Raw genomic sequence first — 23,500 nt, 5'->3', positions numbered from 1 at the left:
CGTCAGCGGCTGGACTTTGAAGTCACATGCAGTCGTACAGTTTGTTGGAGAAAGATAAGATGCTTCTCCAGGACCTAAATACAGTATACATTTCATCTGAATAAAAATAAGCGTTAGAGAATGTCTAAATATTCCTGTAGATTCCTTTAAACTTGGTTTATCTTTTTTCCCCTTGCACCGTCTTTCCCCGTGTAGCTGGGACGGGCCCCAAAGACACAAACGCTCTGAAAACTCGTCACAATATTTTTAATATATTTCCACGGATGTATTCATGACACTTCTATGCTGCAGGAATACCTTTAGTCGGCTAAATTCTCTTATTTACACTTTTTTCGTCAATACAAATGAGCGACAGCTTGCAGAGTTGGAGATATACAAGGAGGGGCTGAACACATGGTTTATGGAGCACATCGAGTCCACGGAAACGAAGAGCGATTTAAAAAAAAACAAAAAACAACAAAACAATCCTTGTTAATTTAACAAAAGAAATCAAACACAAATTATGTACAAGTGAGAGTCCGTGACGCAGCTTCAGTGAAGGCCAGTATTCCGGTTTTTCTTTGAGCTTGTACAGAGTTTTCCCCTCCTCTCTTCCACACACCACTGTTCTTGTCCTTCCTCAGGTCTCCTCACTTGCCGTCAATGAGGTCCTCCTCCTGTATCAGTTTTAACCGCTTGCGTCTGGGCTGAACAAAGTCATCGCCGGAGTCGTCGGAATCCATGTCCGGCTTCTCCTCGGCCGCCGGGGAGTCCGGCTCGGGGCACTCGGGGAAGCTTTGGCCCGGGAAGATCTCCTCCAGCTTCTCCTCGAAGTACATGCTCACCGCCTGGCCGGTGTTGGCCATCTCGGATCCCACCTGCCGCGAGGGAGGGAGGGATTGTGTTAGATGTGGGGTCGAGATCGAGGATACCCAGCGTCCCCCAAACTCAACCAGAGGTGACCTGTCTGCTTAACTGGTCCCACAGAGGCTCAAGGAGATGTTTCTGCGTGTCCACCTCAAAAAGTCTTGCTTGCAAATTTTGGGTCCACGAGAGGGCGGCAGAAACATTTCATAAAACCTCCGCGGGACGCGACGACTTCGCCCTCGTTGACTGCTTACCTCCGTATTAATCTTTCTCTCCTCATCATAAACCTGGATTATTCGAGAAATCTAAAAAGGGGCAATGAAATTATCAACAGAGAGTTCACAGCACAGCTTCTGTCTTGTGTGCCGTTTTCTTTTGCATTCAGATGGCATGACAAACAAAGCAAAAAAAAAAATCACAGACGATGGCTGATTTAAGAGCCCCGCTTAGGAGTACTATGTAGACTGGTTGGACCTGGAGGAGGATTACTGTGGGTTTAGCACTGATTTGTTACCAATTTACTTCACAACACTGACACGACGAGACACACACCAAAGCACAATTGTCTAGCACGCCTTAAATCAACAGAAGAATTTAAGGGTCATCTCTAGGTCAACGAAGGACCCAGAGTCAACAAAAGGGATACCACAAACTCATTTGGTTTTTCAGGCCTTTGGGTCACCTCGACCCGCGGGTAACACAAAGGGTTAAGGTTAGTAAAAACCGGAGAGGAAAACACCCGAGTGACGACTGTTAGTTCAGAGTTGAGTGCAGATGCAGTGAGTGATTTCCAGCCGTGCAATTGTGGATCGTCACCGTGTTGCTGCAGTCGTCGGAGGAAGTTTCCCCAATTTATTTATTTATTTTAAATCAGTTAAATAGGATGCAACACTAATAGTCTGAGGGACTCATGCATTCCTTTTGCTATTAGATTGTATAAATCTGAGCGAATTGAAAGTATGATGTATTCTATGTTAATCTTTGTATCCTTTTTTCTTTGTGTGATTTTTCTTTGATCCATGTTCTTTATACTGAGATTTTGTTATCCCTTGCGCTTTTAGTTCCTTTTATTGCACTTGTTTTTATGAATCTATCGTCTGCGTCTGCTCTGAACTGGAATACCAATTTCCCGAAGGAGATTTCCAGCGGGATTAATAAAGTTTATCTATCCATCCATCTAGTAGCTGCTTCCAAAACAAGTGGTCGGAACCAGAGCACAAATAAGTTTTTCCCTGATCAACTGCACATTTGAATAGAAATTTGTCAGATGCTATAAATACCACTATTATTTTTAGAGAAAAATAGTTCTTAATTTTTTTTGGTTTGTCGTTATGCCCATTATACCTTAAGGTACCATCCTGTCAGTGATATCTAAATAATATCTGCAGTAGTTTTCTTCGTCGCATCCTGAACCAAGGCCTTCAGTAATTTTCTTTATCGTGCTTTGAATTACACTTTCTTGTACGTACGTACCTATGCTACACAAATGAGCATCTTTGAAGACGCCCACATGCAAGAGGTAGTGTTTAAAAACAAAAATGAGTCGAGGGTCTGGGACAAAATATATATATATATATATATACATATATATATACATATACACACACACACACATTTTAGAATAGTGATAATAAGAAAGAGGCTAAACTAAAACTGGTTTTGAACTCAACAGGGTGATACAATATGGATCTCTCACTCCTCAGACAAGCACATGTCGTGTAATATATATCATTGTGTGTAGTTCATGCACCACAAAAAAAAAATAAAAATCACAAGCCAGGCGCTGACAAAAGACTCATGCAACGTACCTCGTTGTACTTCGCACAGTTTCGGAAAACCGTGCGCATGTCGGACACAAAGTCCTGCAGGGAATGGTAGTACGTGGAGCTTCGCATCTGCAGCTTTTTCTTCACCTTCTTCAGGTCCATGGGATTCTTGATGATCTTATAGTAGTTCGGCACCTAAGAGGGACAAGAAAGACCTTAGAAGAATCTAGTTTCAATACTAGTAAAGCACTAGTTATCAGCAGGATAATGAGCTGCTGCCATCTTCGATTCCATCATTGCAGTAAACATCACGCCATTCATTAAAATATTTTTTTCTTCTGATTGAAGGCTAGAAAAAGAAGAAACTTACAGAGGTAGGAACCGGCTCCCTGAAGCTAATGCTGAGCTCATGGCAGAAGATGTACAGAAGGAGGCGTTCACATTTCTGAAAAAATGATCAAGTTAGCATGTTTTCTTTAAAAACTATGAATGAGCCACACGCATGCTGGCGATACGTACCCTCTGATCTTCCGAACCCAGCACTTGATCTCCTTTCATTCTCCTGCTGTTGTCACAATATTCGATCTCTGGACTGGTCAGGCTTCGGCAGAACGTGCAAATGAAGTCGCCCCTGGAACAAAACAAAACACGCCATGATTAGAGAGTTTTGCTCGATAATTATCAACATAAATATTTATGATTTTTGTCCAGAACTGACCACAACAGGAAATAACCACCTTATGTTGGACAAAATGTGTTTTTTTTTGTTTTACTTTTCAAGCAGAGGCAACCTGACATAGCATCATTATGCTGAATTTTACCAAGACATTTTATAATATTTCCTTTTTTTCCTTTAACCATTTCATGGAAAAGCTGAACATTTCCAAATGAAACCAAAGAGTAATTCATATTAAGTTTCTTTCCATTTTACAAAAGACCCTTAAAGTTCAACTGACATTGGCATTAAATATCTGAAACTGCGTGTCTTTATGAACATGTCAATAATATGACACCTATGGGGACCTAAAAAGAAGCTGGATGACAGGCCTAGAAGGAAGCTCAGGTGTTAGCAAACGACACCAACGCTCTCATTAACTGCAAAACGGATGGCTTCCACAAACCCTTACATTAACTCCAGTTTCTTCCATTTAAGAGATTGTTCAAAAAAACAAGGCTGATGAATAAGTCCATTTATTTATCTACCTTGTGTTGATATCTAGCTTACCTAATGTGAGAGAACAGTCAAAGCTGTATCAAATGGACACAGACAGCTCAAGGTTCATGTTGAAATGTTTGAGGTCAGAACTGTCTGGACCCTTAACTTCAGTCACTTTCTAATGCAATACTAGATTAGATATCAGACTCCGCTCCGGTGTATCCCATCGTCTGCTGGGCTAGTGGATGCGTGTGAGGTCATGCAGCGTCACCATGGCATTGTGTAGCAAATAGATAAAGTTTGAATCACTTACTTGGGAAAGATTTTGATGGTGGGTACGTGGCATTTCATGTGGAACACTTTCGGGCAGCGATCGCAGCACAGCAGGTCGCCCCCGTTGATGCACACGGCGCACCAGTCTTCGTTGGGGTCGTCTTCCTTCAGAGTGGGGTTGTTGGTTTGCGTCGAGGCCTTGCCCAGATTGCCGTTTGTGAGTCCCGCCGCCGCTGAGCCACCACTGCTCTCGGGGTTTAACAAGTTGTGGAAATTAAAGTTGGAGGAGGAACTCAAGCCGTTGAGTCCGGAGCAGTCAGTCATAGACTCCATTTTCATGTGTTCGCTCAGGATCCTGAGCGCATCTTGACCGGCAGACACGGCTCCTAACACTGGCAGAGGGCTGTTCTCTGGGCTGCTCATCTGGGCAGGAAACAGAAAGAAAGTCTCAACTACTAGTCATTTATTGAATTATTAGGCTGTTTTAACTAATAAAGATGCCAAATATGCAACAGTTTAAATAGGGGCTCCTACCATGCAGGCACTCCTTCCTGCATCTTTGCTGCGCTCCGTCTTCATAGACGAAGTCGTGCACGTGTAGCTGTCTTCAGTTCCAGGTTCTTGTTTTACCCTCACCGCTTCCATCACCGCCTTTCCTGCAGAGCTTGAGCTAAATGAAAGCAAAAGAAAAAGAAATGCATCAGAACGAGAATCTGCTGAAATGTCACCACAGCACCCCCTGCTGGCGTCTTCCACTTCATTCTTACCTTCCTCTGCTGCCTGTGCTGGACGTACTGGAGGGTCTCGGGATGGTGCCCGACGATCCGGGCGAGTGTGTAGACAGAACAGGGGAGGGGTTCATGTCAAAGGACCCCTGTTGTGTAGTTGCTGTGATGTACCGAGACAAGAGGTGTCCAAGGTTGCTTGACCCAGCGTCTTCCAGCTAAAAAAAAAGAAAAAAAAAAGATTTAAAAGATTGTTTTTACATTTAATCTGAACAACATTTCTAAATCAATCAAGTCACACCTGTATGGGCGGGATCTCCGGAAGGCAGGGGAGGTTCTCCGGGTTGGTGACGGAGGGGATGAGCTCGATGGGCCCGATGACTGGGCTGGCCGGGCCTCTGTGAACGTGGGCTCCGGCCATACTGGCGCTGGTGGGACTCGTGGGGTTGGCGTTATGGAGAGACGCCACTGGGAACGGGCCGGCGTGCCCCGGGTTAGAATGCTGCATGTAAGAGACGGGGAGAAACAGATGGAAAGAGCGTAAGGAAGAGGGGGATGGAAATGCGGGACAATGAGGGGAGAAAAATGACATTAACAATGTTTCTGGGCCCTTCCATGGGGACCGACTACTGACGAAAGCATGTTGGTTGCAAGAACATGCAAACAAGTGAGAACTCATGCTGCACAAGACACACAAATAAAGTAAGAAAAGGTATCAAACCCCTGATTGCAGTAAGAAACGAAACCTTTGGTGGCTCATCTCAGATTCTATAGACATCTGGACACAAACAAAAAGGGCTGGATATAGTGGTGGTTTTTCCTATTCTTGCAGGCATGCCGTCAAAGCACATTTTAATAATAAGTATTTGTTTAATCTCTTTCACGGCATACTTTTTTGCAAGAAATAAAAATCAGTGATAATGTGTTTGTAGTGGAGGAAGAAAAGGAGCTCAGTACGAGAAGCAGAATAATGTCAATAATGAAGCTCAAGTATTTTGAAGGATAAAAGACATGTCTTTTGTAGCTATAATTATGATATGCATTTGCTCTGTGTCCTTTAAAACATATATGGCTTACAAAAAATACATCAAAATAATAGACGTTAACCCGAAAAATACCTTATTAAAGGGATAGTTCACCCAAATTCAAATCATCCTCGTGTGGACTAAGGGTTGGGATGGTTTTCAGAGTAATCTTTCTTCTTTTTTTTTTTTAGAGTTATAATAATATTTGTTCTTGTATCGAAGCCTCGAAATTAGCAATTGTGCCCCAAAAAACACAAACAAGTGTATATGTTCAGCTTGTTTTTGGCAGAAGATCCCAGTTCATCAGTTTAAATCTTTAGCTGACACTTACTATGCATTTCAATGAGAATAAACTTGTAGCTGGAGGCGAGAGTCCTAGATTTTATCTATAACCCTAAAAAAATAACAGTTTACTCTGAAAATAATACCAAACCTTAGTCGACATGAGTGTTAGTAGAAAATGAGTGAAATTTGAGTAAACTATCCATTTAACTCTGATATTGTCCCAAATGACAAAGAAATTATTAGTTTCTTTTCAAGCCCATCTTCATCCCCAAAATTATAGGTATAACGTGTGGTTGCTTATCAGGTGGCAAACACAAAACACAAAAAGGCAATTACATGGCAACTAAACTTGCGTGTTAGCGTGTTATATTGATCATGAAACAGTTAACCAGGTGAGGTTAGAGTTAATCAGCTTCTTCCGTGCGGCGCTACTGACCTGTCTCTGCATCTGCGGCTGCATCATGGACGGATACTGCTGTCCGTTGTGTCTCGGCTGATTACTGGGCATGCGACCCTGCGGAGGACCTTGAAGGCGCAACTGCTGGGAGGAAGGGTACATGCCGTTTATGCCCGCGGGCCCCCGTGGCATCTGTTGCATACTTATGAGTCTGGGAGGCTGGAGGAGAAAAAGAAAATGTAAGAACAATACGATTTTTTTGTAAATCTCTCAAGCTGGCTTACAATTATTAAGTATCGATACTGAGGGATAAAGATTATTCTTAAAAAAGAAAAAAAGTCATCATGGAAGGGTGAACTTTAAAAGTGAAGGTGACGCCGGACGTCCTTCTCAGCATGTTATGGTAATATTTCAGTCCCTCTGCGTTTTATTATGCAGAAATGTAAATTAATGTTGATCCGTTTCCATCTAGTGAAGCAAAACTCACAAGACCAAGAGTTTGTTCAGATTTCTGCTATTTCATATTGTTTTTTTTATTTTTATAAATGCATTTTATTTAGGGATTTTTCCATATATTTGAAATCTTTGTAGATGTTTGTAATCGTTTCCTACCTGCTGCTGGACCAATGTTGGGCCGACTTGTCTGGGGTGCTGCTGTGACATTTGGGAGGCCATACGCATCTGTTGCTGAATCTGCTGTTGGTGCTGCTGCTGCTGCTGTTGTTGTTGTTGTTGCTGTTGTTGTTGTTGTTGGTGCTGCTGGTGTTGGTGTGCGTGTTGGTGTTGCTTCTGTTGAGCATAGGCCGCTTGCTGCATGTGTTGCAGGCGCAGCTGAGCGAGATTGATCTGACCCTGGTGCTTCCCTGGGATTACTTGGCCAGGTGGAATGGGCGCCCCTGCTGCCATGACACCAGGCGGCTGTACGGGTGGAGGTGGTTTTTCAATAACCAGATTACCTGCAATTATGAAAGAGCTCGGATGAACCAGTGAACCATGGCTGCCGAATTACACAGAGAATAAAAGGGAGCTAACACACACCTAGGTTGACCACGTTCTTGGCCCAGAAGGTCGGGTCACAGAAAAAGCGAACCACGCCGTTGGCAAGAGGTGCTGGTTCTAGTCGAGCCTTGAAGAGCTGTCGTAGTTGAAATAGAATCTGCACAGACATAAACAAAAAAAAATCAGCATCTCTGAATGAGCCAAACTCCCAGTTTTCTGAATCAAATTACTCTATGCAAGTATACACGACATCAAATACCACAGTAATTCACAAGGAAACACAAAAAACACTATATGAAGAACAAAAGGTAATTACATTATAATACAGCATCATTATAAAATGCACAAAAGAGATGGTTTCTGATCAAAATGATAAAAATTCATAATCATCATTATTGAGCATGTGATCTCTAAAATTAGTAGCATGAAAATGATCACATGACACAGACTAATCACATGACAGACAATAATCACATGACACAGACTAATCACATGACAGACAATAATCACATGACACAGACAATAATCACATGACACAGACAATGTCAGTGTCGAGTTGTATCGATGAAAAATATACACAATGCATTCTGTAAATTAAAAAGGTAAAAGGAATATGTTCCGAATATAGAAAAGTATGAAAAAGCCACAGAAATGATCAGCTTTTCTCTTTAGCTTTGTAAGTTTGGTTCAGTTGAAAATGGTTTGATTACAGACAAATTGTTTGCTTACAGATGGAAATTATTTCATTACCGCTATGATTGCAATTCCAGTTCAAAATGACTCCGATTATGGTTGAAGATTGTTTGATTAAGGACGGAAATCATTTTAATTAGAGTCGAAAATGATGATTACAGTTGAAAATTGTTTTAATTATGGTCGAAAATATTTTAATTATAGTTAAATTTTGTTTGGATTACAGTTGAAAATTATTTTAACTGCGGTTCTAAATTATTTTAACATTATTTTAAATAATGATGTTTACAGTTGAAAATTGTTTTAATTATGGTCGAAAATATTTTAATTATAGTTAAATTTTGTTTGGATTACAGTTGAAAATTATTTTAACTGCGGTTCTAAATTATTTTAACTGTAGTTGTAAATTACTTTAACTTGAAAATTGAAGATGCAAAGTTTAAATTGTTTGATTACGGTACATTAGAAAAGTGTACAGGTGTACTTATACAATCATACAATTTATGTTTTTGCATACTTTTTTATAATAGATTTCAGATACAATATAAACTTGTTTAAATGACAGAGGTTGAAATGACGATTACAAAAATATATATAAACATTTCCACGTCTGCATGCAGGTTACCAATTTGGGAGATATGGAAGAATAACAGGGTTTGATCAACTTACCAGGCGTTTGCTGTAGAGCAGAGCGGTGCTGCTGCCGGTGCTGATGGCCCAGTGGCAAAACTTGAGCACATGATGAATCTGTTGCGCCAGCTGAGCAGTATCTTTATGCTGAGTGACCAGTCGGATGCTGCGCTCCTTTGTCACATTCTACGAACGGATGGTGATCGGGTTAGAGAATGACCCGGACGTCAAAATGTATCAAATGATCTCCTCTTACCTCAAGGTTTTGAAGTAAGGACTTTCCCTTCTTGTTAATCTCATTAATAAGAGTAAACACTGCAATCTTGATCTCGCGCTCCACCTTCTTATGCGTTTCATTGAGCTCCTTCAATCTGGAAGCAGAACGTTTATTAAGAACATTAGGATACAAGGGTTTCGCCTCCCGAGTTCAGTAGGGACTCGCCTGCTTTGTACTTGAGAGACGGAATAGTGGACATAGTTTTTCTTTTCTTGCAGCTTTGCCATTGTGCTTTCAATGATTCCCTTCTGATTCTGGAACGCCTCCTCTAAGAATTGGTACCTGAGCAAAGCGAAAGAAGAGCTTTAATAAAGACACGCACAATAGAAACATTTTAAACATGATGGGAGGTCCTACCGATGTTCTTTGTGCTCTAGTAGTTGACAGTCCCTACAGGTCAATGTGTCACACGTTTCACAGAACAGCTTCAAGGGCTCCTGCTTGTGGACGGGACAGAAGACGGGTCTTTGCTCTGATGGACCGGCTGTTTCCGAAGCTATAAAGGAGAGACAATTGAGATGGTTTGTTTTGGCAGCTCATGTAGTAGGAGGTGGACAAAGAGGAAAAAGCAGAATCAACAAATTCATTTTCTAATTGAGACAAAGAGGCCTTCAAACACTAGACCACACAGCTACAGTCACACCCTTGTATAAACACACAACCCCCCCCCATAAACAAGCACACCATAACACACACCCTCATACTCAAACAAAACGCACACACCAAAGCAAAAACAGAGACACCATTTCAAACAGCAGCCAGAGAGACAGTGGTGTCAATCAACTGCGGCATCACTGACTGAACAAGTATCACTGTTGACGCTAGTCATACAATGTCAGAGGGATACGAGCGACACGCGGAACATTTTCTGACCATCTTTCATTGTAGTCGCCAGTAAAATGATCTGCGGCGCCGCTATAAGCTACCGATGATGTCGCGGTAAAACCCCTTTTTCTCCTCAAGACATTTTCAAACACCCTATGATGAAGTCTCTGAACGCCGTTCACTTGATAAATGCAACCCGAGCCGGTGCCTCCGAATTAATCGCAGGACACTTCATCACTTTGAATAGCGTCGGCACAAGACAGTGGCTATAGATCAAATATGGAAGGAGGCGAGCTCCTGAAGTAACTGCATAAATACACCTCAATGGAATTTTTGTCTTGCGTACCTGAAGCTGCGTCAGCGTCCTCCTTTGTGCGGATTTTATGATCTTTAGTAATTTTGACCCTCTGGTGGGCTTCCACGCAGGTCTGGCAGAGCCATTCTCCACATTCTACACAGAAGCCTGTCGTTCCAGCGTTGTCCTCACAGCTTGTGCACACCTGAGGAAAAGAAATATCAAGTTAAACAAATCTAATAAATCCCCACAAGGCCTAGAACTGAATAAATGTGAAATTATTTTCAACCAAGACACAAGTACATTCGGTATTACGGTTTTTATTCTGTGTTCACAAAATAATTAATGTTTACACCGGCAATGTTGTGTTACCACAGATGTAAACAAAAGCAGTAAGAGGGATCAAGTTGTGAGTGACATCAGCAAAAATTTGAGTAATTTGTTGATAGTCTTTGAGGAAGATCCAAGATACTATCCAGGGACTGTTTTTTTTAACCATAATGTTCTTTTTCTGTTGCCTCCACAAAAGACTAATCGTTAAAATACAAATTTAATACACACAGTATTAGGGGTGTGTATTGGCAAGAATCTGGCGGTAAAATACGCATCATGATACATGGACAACGATAGGATATATTGCATTACTGTAGGCACAAGTATATATATATATATATATATATATATATATATATACACATGTGTAGTATTGCCGAGTACTTTGGTGTATCAGAATCTAAAGACCACATGACTCTTGACGAAGTCATAACTGCTTTCATGTGTTTTGAAACCAAAATATGTCCAAACATCAGCGTTAAAAGCTGCTGGAGTGCACTGTATCCTCTCGTACTCAGTCATTTTATTGTTCCTTTAGCTGCAAAATCTTTCCTCCAAAGACTACTTGAATATTTATGTACAACTCCAATACTTTCCTTTTTACGTTCTGTCCGCTTTAATCAAATTACAATTTTATGAATCAGGAATGCAATTTTTTTCAGGATTAGAGAGGCCTTTATTTTACTTCACAAAATCTGTGGTACACACCACATGTCTCAAGGTCATGGCCAGGGGGCTAAAACCGGCCCGCCAAGTAATCATGTGGCCCACTGGATGGTTTGGTCAAAAGTAATGTAAGGTTCTTGTTTATATCGTGTTTTATAAATATTACAGTGGTTAAGGTAAGCTAAGGAAAAAATATAATGGATGTCAGGGCAGAGTATACAGAGTATTTGAAGGAAAGTAATTTGACGGTAAATTGATACTTCAACTTACAGACAGTTTGATAAATACATTAGGTCGACAATTCTTTAGATGTTTTACCACCGAGATAATATTAATGTAATTGTGTAAATCCCGCTTTAAATCGGTCATATCGCTCAAACAATTCAGTGTATTTGAGTTATTGTGGATTTAAATGGGGCAACAATCTGTGGGAAGTTTTAACATGCATTTTAACACTTAAATATGTAGTTAAATATGTGTATGTAGACACCGATCCACCCCTCTTCAGCCTTAAAATGTAAGATACTTTTTACTTTACAACATTTAACCATTATATTACCCAAGAGAAAAGTCATAAAAATAACAATCCAACATATAAATGTTCATTTTACCTGAGCAGATTTCTCATTAGAAGTGCTGGTGGATTCTGAAGTGTCTTTGACAAAGTAGTTTTCGATAATATCGCTCTGTTTGTAGTCCTGGTGGCACACCATGCAGCGCATTACATTCACTGGGAGAAGAAGAAGAACAAAAACAAAGGACAAATGAGGTAAAACATTCAGAAACACATTTCATATCGTGATTAATAGGACTCTCGGAGCCGCCTGTCTGTAATTCAATTTAAATACATTTTCATTCTTTATTCATCATTTTCACCAACGGGGGCCCCTACAGCCAATTCATGAGAGTTTTATTTAATAAAAAAAAGTTCATCCCGGATACATTTAATCCGCTCCTCGTCAGCCATTTTTTTTTCAGCCGGCACCAGAAAAAGATAAAAACCTGAATTACAACAAGTGATTAAATTCCAACATTTAATTGCATTTAATTGGACATCAAATCTTATCTTCTAGTTTTCCTCTAAATCCTACATCTAGACAGGATGATGAAGAACCAAATCTCCCTCCTACATCTCTGCTGCCATAAACCAATAAATCCCTCACGCAGAGGAGTGCAAACCGGTCTCAGCCGGTTTGAGCCGGCCCGCGCCGGTTCGAGCAGCTCGCAGCCGGTTTGTGTAATCTCCAGCTGTGTGGGTCCTCTCGCTCTCGGAGGTTGTTGCGCTGAGAGCAGCTGGACCGTGTGTGCGTTTGTAGGGGAAAAAAACAACACAACGACCCCCCCCCCGCAAGTGTGCAGTCGCACACCCACGGACTCACACCAATTAGGGCGTACGGAATGTGAAGTTGCGCGTTAACAAACCGTTATATACGGAGTACGTTTTTCATTGTTGAAAAAAAAAAGGGGAATTATCGGGCAATTTAATCGGGCATTGTTGATAAAACTGCAACAAAAACGGTCTGAAAAGAAGTCGATACCATCTTAAAAAAGAAGATATTTTGTAGTCATTCATCTGATAAGACTTCACTGTGGTTAGAACGTTAGCATAAACCAGTATCAGGTGTGAAGAAAGAAGTCCATTTCTTCACTTACCATCCTCGTCCGTGCTTCCTGTTCGAAAGGGGGTTGCAGCCTGGAGTGCCCGTTTAAAATGGTTATTTTCGAAACTAGTATTCGTCTTCTCCAACAATTTTCAACTGTAATCAAACCATTTTTTATTTTGAACCAGTAAATCAAACAATTTTCAAAATTCAACTAAACTATTAGGAACTGTAATCAAACCATTATCAACCGTAAACAAACTATTTTCAACTGATCAAACAGGAAGTTATTCGAGATCAAAAAAGGGAGCAGAAAGAAGAACAGTACATGTAATTTCACCCCCTTTTACAAAATAGTAATTTCATACATAATGTTACATTTACTTTTGATGATACTGAATGCGGGCCTCGTCTGGGTCATGGGTTCAATCATGTGTACAATGTGAACATTGTGCATGTCCTGTGATTATCTTGGTGTTTTATGTTGTCGTAGTTTTCTTTATGATGGTGTTATTTATGTTTTTATTGTTCATAATGTGATGCCTTAACTAACAGTTCCCTCCCTTACCGTCACCTATCAATGCTTTTTAGTCCCTTTTGTTCATTTCCAAGTCCTTTCTACTTCAATGGGGATTTCTTGTAGTTTTTTTTAGTCAAATGAAAGACGTTGAAATCCCTTAACAACGGTTAGGTTTTCCATTTCACTAGGTAGTTAGTTCCACATCTTAACCATTTTTCCTGAAGTGTTCATCTCGAACGCCACTTCATCCGGACGTAAAGAATGTGAGACACTTGCACAAGATGAAAAACTTGGGTCGAGTATGAACCACTTCAGATGCTCGGGACATTTTTACGCTGAATGGTCAAGTGATGTGGTGTCCCGTGACGTGCACGAAAAGAGTGCACGTGTAGAACTGCACCGAGGGGGGTAACTCGGATAGGAAGCAGCACACAGAGGGAGGTATCCCATAATAACAGTAATATTCCTATACAATGGAATAAATGGGAACCAAAAGACATTTAAGCAAATTAACCCCTCATGCAAGTTTAGAACGCATGAACTAGGTATTGGCTTCTCTTAAAAAATAAAGTTAATCCAGGAGAATAAAATCCAATCTTTTTTTTCCTTCCGTGATGTCAAAAGAGCATCGATTTCGTCCAAATCCTCTTATCTGTGGGTTAGCATCTTCAGGAGATGACCGTAACACTAAAGTAATCCTATTTCACGTATGATTCAAGACTTTTCCTCACCCGCCGAGACAGGAATCGTGTTAGGAAGGTGTGAGCTCCAGGGCGATGGGAGAGAATTTGTGGGAAATAATCCACTCTTGTGATACTTGTATTCGATATTATTATCACAAAAAGGTAAGAACAAGGTGTTGAAATTGGACATGGACGAAGAAGACGAACCCATTAGGCACAAATTACAGTCAACCTAACTCTTTTTTAAAAAACTACATTTTTTTCAAGACTTCTTAATGGATCCATCATACCTCGAATTAGATTATTCTTTAAAATCTACTCCGTCTTTAAACCTTCAATATCCAGCATTGCTTCTTCTTTTCAACCCATGCGATTATTCTATGCCTTCGCCAGGTTCTCCAGGAGAGGGAAGACAGCGTTTGCACTGTGTTCTGTCACCAGACACTCATACGTGTGTTGCAACATACCTCGTCATCCTGTCAGCTGGCTAACACGCCGAGCTGCACATAGGAAGCGGTGAAAGGGCGAGCATGTTCTACAACGGTTAGTCCATTGCTTTTGGCTGTCCAATACAAAAAAAGCATACTTATATATGCTTATTAAGTATAAATAAGCATATCAATGAAACATGCATGGAGTGATCTGCAAAAGATATAAAGTCTAATGTATTAAAAACAAAACAGAGATTATTAACCTTTTTAATTAGCTGCAAGTTGATATACAATCCGTTTAATGATTGACGTCTCAGACTAGCCAAATTAAAATAACCATATATATTATTAATGATACCATTAAACCCAAGCACCATAGAAAGACACACTTAAAACAACACAATACTCATTTGTACATCCATAGTAGGCATGCAAATGACTACTGTCCAAACACACTACCGTCCATTATGGATGACGACGGTCATCCTCTGAACACTGTCATCAGTGAGCAGAGCAGCAGATGGAGTGCACGAATGCTCCTTCCCATGATGCAACACTAATAGACTCAGAGACTCATTCATTCCTTGAGCTATTAGATTGTATCATTCTGAGTTTGGGGGCAGGAGTGGAGTGAAAAGATGATTCTATTCAATGTTAATCTTTGCACCCTTTGTCTTTGTTATTTTTCTTCGATTTATGTTCTCTATCTTTAGACTTAGATTGTGTCATCTTGCACTTTCTTTTTATTGCACTTTGTTCTTGTTTTATGAATCCATCTGCTTTGTTGCTGTTGGCTGGAAAAACAATTTACCAAAGGAGACCTACAGAGGGATCAATAAAGTGCATCTATCTATCCATCTAAATGATCGATAACTCAATCGATTAATTGATTATCTTATTGATCGATGATCGATTATTGATATACGTCAATTATTTCTGAGAACCTGAGTTTCCCTCTGAATAGGTTCTTTCGACTGTATACGTAACATAAAATGCTATCTTATGACACAAAGTTAAAGAAAAAATGCAAATCATATAGCTTTAAAATCTGAGGTTAAATATATATTTAACCTTTTAAATAACAATTTACTTCGTCAAAAAAATAAAAACAAAATCATCTGGTCTGTGATTCTTATTTATAGTATGAGGCAGATTCCAACGATGAAGTCAACGGAACCTGGCAGAAGGTTCCGCAGCATCCGCTACAGATCAAAGATTTAGAAACAGCTTCTTTCCTCTGGCCATCAGACTGCTGAATGAAATATAACTTGAGCTATGCACTATTTAATATATTATGTATTTATTCCATTTATAACATATTGCACTATTTTTAATTATTTATAGTTTTATATAAATTAATTATTATATGCAATATTTAAAACGTTATTTTTTTTATTTATTCTGTTTATACTATATTGCACTATTTTTAACTTAGTAATATTTATATTTTTTTATATAAAAATTCACTCTGCTGTTTTTAATAATGGTTGCCAAGCAACAAATCTCATTGCCAGTTTCACAGCTGTGTTTTCTGTGCAATGAAAATAAAAGAAAGTCTAAGATTAACACTAACAAGAACGTTTTTAACCTTCATGCGTCGACTAAATTCCTCTCGTCTCTACAGAACAGCAAAGATAATTGCTTTATTTTGTTTCGTCCTCCTTTTTTTCTTTGATCTGATCTTGATTCTTTGTCCTGATGCTTCTCTTGATACTTTAAAATTAGTGTTGTTGAATCTTGTAGCGTGATATTCTGCACACAGCAACACTGCAGCAGAGGCTCTAATGTTAGCTCTGTTAGCAACAGCTGTGTCACTGGCGTCGGCGCAAATATATATACATTTTAATATCGATATGGTTCGTCCGTCAATGGCTTCTTAGTCAACATCAACCAACTTAAAGTAACTCTGTCTCTCCATCCTGCCCTCTTCATTCTCCGTCACTTGTGTTCCGTGTTTGTGTGTTACGCATGTCATGGGGCCAGGAATTACCGGTAAAAAATGATTAATCACGATACTTGTTTTTTTGTTTTTTTTAATCGATAATCGATTAATTGTTAAAAATTGCTAACCGCTAACTTGTGCTTAAACCATATGTAAAGAGCAGGCTTGAATGAAATTGATTTAACGTTTATTAGTACCCATGAGTGGTAGTCCCCAAAAGTAATTTATATAATTTTAGTTCTTTTGATTTTTACTGTCTTAGACACGTTTTAAAAAAAACATGGTATTTTATCTGAAATAAGTATTAGTCTGTGACTCTTAACATGTCGTTTAAATGAAGGTCAGTCCCTGAATATAATACCTACATTAAAATAGCGTATAGCCTTATAGGGGTGTTGGCTGCTAACTAAATCATAATAACACTTTTGTAGAATAAACAAGTCAAATAAAAGCACTACGAGTCTTTCCTGCTTCAAAAATTCGACTGAATGTTTCTCTGGTCTCTGCAGAACCGCAAAGTTAATTCCTTCGTTTTGTTTTGTCTTTCTTGTTTATTTGATCTGCTCATATTCTTTGTTGTGATACGTCTTTTGATGCTAAATAAAGTTAGTGGTGTTGAATCTTGTAGCGTGATTTCTCCTCCAAACATTCGTGCACAGCATCAATGCAGCAGAGCCGCTGCTGTGAGCCACTGCTTGACATGCGCTGCTGACTTTGAGAAGCTGGATCGATGCAACTCTAAATATAATAGTGAATATAATAGTTGTAAATATGATTTCTCTGCAGCTTTATAAAGACAAATGTTATTAGCAGCTGTATACCATCCTACACGCCCCTGCGTACCATCCTATAAGCCGCTGTGTACTATCCTATGCACTGCTGTGTATACGTCGCAGTATACCACTTTATACTCCGCTGTATACCATCGTATACGTCGCTGTGTACCATCGTATACGTCGCTGTATACCATCGTATACGTTGCTGAATACCATCCTATACGTCGCTGTATACCACTCTATATGTCGCCGTTACCATCCTATACGTCGCTGTATACCATCCTATACGTCACTGTATACCATCCTATACGTCGCTGTATACCATCCTATACGTCGCTGTGTACCGTCCTACACGGCGGTGTGTGCCAACCTACACGGCACTGTGTACCGTCGTATACGTCGCTGTGTACCGTCGTATACGTCGCTGTATACCATCGTATACGTCGCTGTATACCATCGTATACGTCGCTGTATACCATCGTATACATCGCTGAATACCATCCTATACGTCGCTGTATACCACTCTATATGTCGCCGTTACCATCCTATACGTCGCTGTATACGTCACTGTATACCATCCTATACGTCACTGTATACCATCCTATACGTCGCTGTATACCATCCTATACGTCGCTGTGTACCGTCCTACACGGCGGTGTGTGCCAACCTACACGCCACTGTGTACCGTCGTATACGTCGCTGTGTACCGTCGTATACGTCGCTGTATACCGTCGTATACGTCGCTGAATACCATCCTATACGTCGCTGTATACCACTCTATATGTCGCTGTTACCATCATATACGTTGCTGTATACGTCACTGTATACGTCACTGTATACCATCATATACGTCACTGTATACCATCCTATACGTCGCTGTGTACCGTCCTACACGGCGGTGTGTGCCAACCTACACGACGCTGTGTACCGTCGTATACGTCGCTGTATACGTCGCTGTATACCATCGTATACGTCGCAGTATACCACTTTATACTCCGCTGTATACCACTGTATACGTTGACGTTACCATCCTATACGCCGCTGTATACGTCGCTGTATACCATCCTATACGTCGCTGAATACCATCTTATACTCCGCTGTATACCATTGTATACGTTGACGTTACCATCCTATACGCCGCTGTATACCATCCTATACGCCGCTGTATACCTTCCTATATGTCGCTGTATACGTCGCTGTTACCATCCTATACGCCGCTGTATACCTTCCTATACGTCGCTGTATACGTCGCTGTTACCATCCTATACGCCGCTGTATACCTTCCTATACGTCGCTGTATACGTCGCTGTTACCATCCTATACGCCGCTGTATACCTTCCTATACGTCGCTGTATACGTCGCTGTTACCATCCTATACGCCGCTGTATACCATTCTATACACCGCTGTATACCATTGTATACGTTGACGTTACCATCCTATACGCCGCTGTATACGTCGCTGTATACCATCCTATACGTCGCTGAATACCATCTTATACTCCGCTGTATACCATTGTATACGTTGACGTTACCATCCTATACGTCGCTGTTACCATCCTATACGCCGCTGTATACCATCCTATACGCCGCTGTATACCTTCCTATATGTCGCTGTATACGTCGCTGTTACCATCCTATACGCCGCTGTATACCTTCCTATACGTCGCTGTATACGTCGCTGTATACCATTCTATACGCCGCTGTATACCATTCTATACGCTTCTGTATACCTTCCTATACGTTGCTGTATACGTCGCTGTTACCATCCTATACACCGCTGTATACCATCCTATTCATCGCTGTATACTGCCCTCAATTATTGCCGGAATCTCTCAGAATTTTATCGTTTCTTCAGCTTTGGAAGAATGATTAAAAATCGACTGTTGCCATCTAGACGCTGGAAGTTTACTTGCAACACAAAAATGGACGAACTGATAATATTTGCATATTACTTGTTGAATGTCTAAATATTAATGAAATAACATCTCAAAAACACTAGCACGACAACCATTGATCAATACATTTCATCAATGATCACGTATTCAAATGTCTTAATTGACAGATGCATTGAGAAGTAAACTTTGCTGGTTAAAAAGATGGTGGTTGTTGTGTGACAAGGTAGCAGTTAGTTCAACTGATGAGTCAGACCTGAGCGATGACAGGTCAGTGATCATCATCATAAACATATACTAATGCCACTGGGTTGAAAATGATGGTTGTTGAGTCAGACTGATTGAACAGAGTTGCGGTGATACATACGCCGTGTTGTAGAGTCAATCTGAAAGATAGGAAATCAGGATGTTGTGGTATGGATTCCTACAGGTCTGATGCTTTTAAAGAGTTTTATCTTACGAGTCATGATGACCTGTTAGGCAGGATGGTTCATCATGAGTGTGCTGCTGGGGAGTCACATCTAGTGAGTCACAACTGCTAGTAAACCTAACTTTTTCTGGTAACTAGTCATACAGGTTGAATGTTGAGTCAGACGGTCGTGATTATGAGTCATACACATATGATGGTGAGTCACGCTTTTTTAGTTACGAGTCATGGAATGGCGAGTCTGGATCATTTAGTCAAGCATTTTTTAACATCAAGCAATGCTGCAGCTGCCGGCGAGCAAAAAGAAATCACATTTTATTGTAAATTAATATCAAGGTTATTATTGATTCATATTCAGCTCACGATTCAATTAATTTCGATCCACTTTTCAGGAACGATTTTAGGGGACACTGAATTTTAGTGACAGTTCCACTCTTTAGGTTGCACGAATAGAATTAAAAGCTAAAATATATCCTTTACTGTATCCTCTCGTCCTCAGTAATTGCAAGGATCTTGCAGGTTTTTTTGGTTCCTTGTAAATAAGGATGACCCAGATTTGATCAGGAAAACAGCTAGTGAAGCAAAACAATCAGAAGTGATGATAACTAATTCATAAAAGATGCAATTGTTTATGTTTACAAATTACTACAATTTGTGTTTTTGATGAGTCCGTCTTTAAATAATACCAACTTATTTTGCTCTACTAAAATTTGGGGTTGTCGTTGCAATCCCCTTAAACCTGTTAGGGGCAAGATACATCGTTGTTGCCACTAAAATCTGAATTTACAATGTGGATCTATAAGTTCTTTTCTTCTCCACGGTCATATGGATTATATTGTGTACAGTTGAAGACCAAGAATAAAGACAAGAAACGTAGGCCAATGAGAGGAGAGAGGATGATCAACACGTCAAACTCAAGCAGTCCTGACAGAAGATGCTAAAAGCTAATGAAGAAAAATAGCCGTATAGTAATGCCAAGATGTCGGTTGTATAGAATCGATATTTCCTTAGAATATTGCTAAATCAACCCAAGTACTGCAAAATAAAAATGATATCCAAAAGGAAAAGCCATCTTTAAAAACAAACAATATCACAATCATTAATTTTTATTGCCAGTTATACAAACTATATTCTTCTGTCAACTGGAAGTTCTTTTTTACGAAAATGTATTTCGTTCACCGAACCGGACAAACATTAAAAATTGACTCGTTCTCTTACTGAGATCAGGACCTGGCATTTAGGAGATTTTGGCCTCATTAATAAGAGATCGGGATCTCAATATCCACGAGATAAGGATCTCACATTCACGAGATAAGGAGCTCATATCCAAGAGATAAGGATCTCATGAGAAAAGTGAGTTTTATCACACCAACACTGGGAGAAGACACAGTTGGTAACTATGGTGCTTTCTGATTCAACTCATTTCCATCTTGGACGAAAACACAGGAGCCTATGATCAATGTTTTTTGGCACCAGTTTCCTGAGCTCAATGCTCCGGCCCAGATACATTTTCTTACTTTCCTCCTCAAAATACTATATACACAATACGTCATTTCCCCCCAAAGTTTGACATGAACTCAAAATTATACGATCCCCATTTCGTAATTATGCAATAACATCCAGTAAAAACTAGATCCTGATATAATAATACAAGATAAAGGGTCTTATATAAACATATATATGGTCGAATTAATGCATTTGTGTAAAATTCTTATCCTTCGTAATCAAAATAAAGGGGCATAGACTCTCCTCTCCTCAGAATGCTCATCCAGCATCTCACTTAACCCTTTTGTCATCTCTGGGTCAAGGTGACCCTGCGGTACGAAAACAAACGTGTTCAGTAGTATCCCTTGTGTCGTCGCTAGGGTCAAGTTGAACGACCTCCACCACTGCATTTATGGAAGCAAGGGTACATCCGTTCACCTTGACCCGGAGATAACACTAACCCACATTTGTTTACCGCAAACGGGTCACCGTTGACCCAGAGGCCGCACACGGGTTCAAGCGTCCTCGGTCTGCCCTGGGCACCCTCCCAATTGAGGAATGCCTAGCTAAACCAATAGGCAAGCATCCTAGAACCGAAGCTCCTCTAGATGTAGGAGCAGAAACAACTCAAGAATCTACCAGATGGCCGAGATTCTCACTTCATCACAACAGGAAGGGGAAAGAGTCCAGCTACCCTGTTGAGAGAGAAACCCCCCTTTGAGGGGTGGTGTGGGGTAGGAGGGGGGGTTTGAACTATAAATCTTGCTACTTCAGCTACAACCTCATGGGGTGAGAACTACGATCGGCGTTATTGGAGAACGTTGCCTCTTAGCTCAGCTCTTCCTGCAACAATCAATCTGGCACAACACAACGAGGACATGCAGTAAACAAATAAAATAATAATATTATTGTAGATTGTCAACTGAAACGTCATCATTTGTAGAAATGGTGACAGGATATAATGAAGTAGTACATGTGTGGGGAAAAACATGGGGGGTTCACGTCTCACCTATGTGTGTGTCAGTTTGTCCGTGGGGTCCTGGTACCTGGACGCTGATCTGTCTCTCCGGCTGCGGGATACATTTGAGGCAGAAGGAGTGCAGACACGGCAGAAGTTTGGGTTCACAGTCTCGGCTCTGGAGACTTTGTTTACACATTGCGCATGTATCGAGCAGATTGACGGGAGTCACCGCCGGAGCGCTGGGAGGAGGGGACATCTGGGTTGTCAGTCCGGCGGCGGGAGCATCTCCGGCGGGTTCCGCGTTGACTGGCACGTCGGTGGTGGCGGCGGCGGCGGTGGTGGTGGTGGCTGCGGGGAGCTCGGCCGGGCTCGGAGCTTCCACTCCCGCCGTAACAGTAGCAGCGCCGCCGCTCTCGACCGTTCCGTCACTGGCGGGAGTCCGTGCTTCGTTGACACCCTCCCGGGTCTCGGTTTCTTCTCCCCGCGGTGTATTCTCCGCGCCGGGTGGGTCCGCATCGTCTTTAGGCGCGTCGGGAAGCTCGCCGTCCGCCGCTGAAGGCACTGGGTCCGAATTAGCGGGCGATTCCATCTCCCCCTCGTCTTTGTTATCCGCCATCTTCCTTCCTCTTTGAACCACTGAACGTGCTGCGTAACTTCTGGAAGTGGAGGCTTGCGCGGTGACGTCACGATCGATGAGCCAATCGCGACCACGTCACATCAAAGTTATTATTGATGGATTATTATTTTTCTTTCCTTTTTTACATTTTTGTTATCCTTGTGTTTTTAAAGCCCTCGAGCTTTGCACGTCGATATTACTCAAAATAAAAATAAATTATTTCAACCATACTCGTTGTTGCTATGCAACCACCGAACAGGGGCGGTACAAACAACTGCTGCTGGTTCATCTTTTAATCATCAATTTTGGAATGGTTTGGGAAAACGTCCGAGTGAAGAGAGAGCTTCAAAGCATCATCTTGTGCAGCTTAGTTGTGTTTAGTCTCATTCATGGTCAAGTCCAACTGATAAGGCTCTGCATTATCTATTGGCAAGCACTTGGCCTACGTCAGGCTTAAGACATTCTCACAACACATACCAACATATTCTTTACCTGCGAGACAACTGTCAGGTTAACCCAGAAGGATACAAGAAATATCTAACATCATGAATCCAGGTTCACGAATTCATCCTTGCAATCGGTGTGAGTTTCCTGAAGTGCTGCATCCAGTGTTAATGGTGAACCCTAACTAATGAAACATATTACATTTGTTGGAATATTACATACTAAAATATACTAAAATATACCTATATAATATATAGATCATGTCAGGCCATTGTTACGCTAGACTATTCAACTTACAGTCTAGCTGACGGAAATAAAAAGGTGGAATTAGAATTTCACTGTCCTTCAAAATAATAATAAAATGACTATATATTTATTATATACACAATTGGTTCCACCATCTTTCGAGTTTTAGACCATATTGGGCTGTTTATCTTATCTACCAATGATAAAAAAAATATGTGTACCTCTGTAACAGGGCCTTAAATCAAAATATGGCACACTTAAAACACTTGAAATCATTTCTTAAAT

General features: G+C 40.7%; 1 protein-coding gene across 4 annotated transcripts; it reads right to left on the bottom strand.

Moving 5' to 3' along the window:
• Positions 1–232: 232 nt before the first annotated feature.
• On the bottom strand, positions 233–22,563 carry trim33 (tripartite motif containing 33). 4 transcript variants are annotated; one of them, XM_087782481.1, is made up of 20 exons: positions 21,958–22,563; positions 11,803–11,921; positions 10,244–10,397; positions 9,430–9,568; positions 9,238–9,354; positions 9,052–9,166; positions 8,835–8,981; positions 7,512–7,629; positions 7,086–7,429; positions 6,513–6,692; positions 5,488–5,544; positions 5,068–5,268; positions 4,809–4,984; positions 4,576–4,711; positions 4,082–4,464; positions 3,132–3,243; positions 2,983–3,057; positions 2,655–2,807; positions 1,101–1,151; positions 233–857 (listed from the first exon to the last, which is right to left on the bottom strand). In XM_087782481.1, exons 1-20 carry the CDS (start codon positions 22,523–22,525, stop codon positions 630–632), a joined length of 3,573 nt encoding a protein of 1,190 aa, XP_087638607.1. In that variant the 5' UTR covers positions 22,526–22,563; the 3' UTR covers positions 233–629. The 4 variants fall into 4 exon arrangements, with proteins under 4 accessions (XP_087638607.1, XP_087638609.1, XP_087638610.1 ...); XM_087782483.1 differs by lacking the exon at positions 1,101–1,151; XM_087782484.1 differs by lacking the exon at positions 5,488–5,544.
• Positions 22,564–23,500: the final 937 nt, after the last annotated feature.

The sequence above is a fragment of the Callionymus lyra genome, chromosome 19, assembly GCF_982586985.1.
Source record: "Callionymus lyra chromosome 19, fCalLyr1.hap1.1, whole genome shotgun sequence".
Lineage (NCBI taxonomy): Eukaryota > Metazoa > Chordata > Actinopteri > Syngnathiformes > Callionymidae > Callionymus > Callionymus lyra.
This window is presented reverse-complemented; position numbering and strand designations above follow the sequence as displayed.

Excerpts from the sequence above, each read along its gene's own strand:
- trim33 (XM_087782481.1), bottom strand. The coding sequence starts at position 22,525 with ATGGCGGATAACAAAGACGAGGGGGAGATGGAATCGCCCGCTAATTCG. Across the intron at positions 8,982-9,051 it reads CCTTACTTCAAAACCTTGAG|AATGTGACAAAGGAGCGCAG; the intron begins GTAAGAGGAGAT and ends ATCCGTTCGTAG. Across the intron at positions 5,545-6,512 it reads AGCCGCAGATGCAGAGACAG|ATGTCTATAGAATCTGAGAT; the intron begins GTCAGTAGCGCC and ends GTTTGTGTCCAG.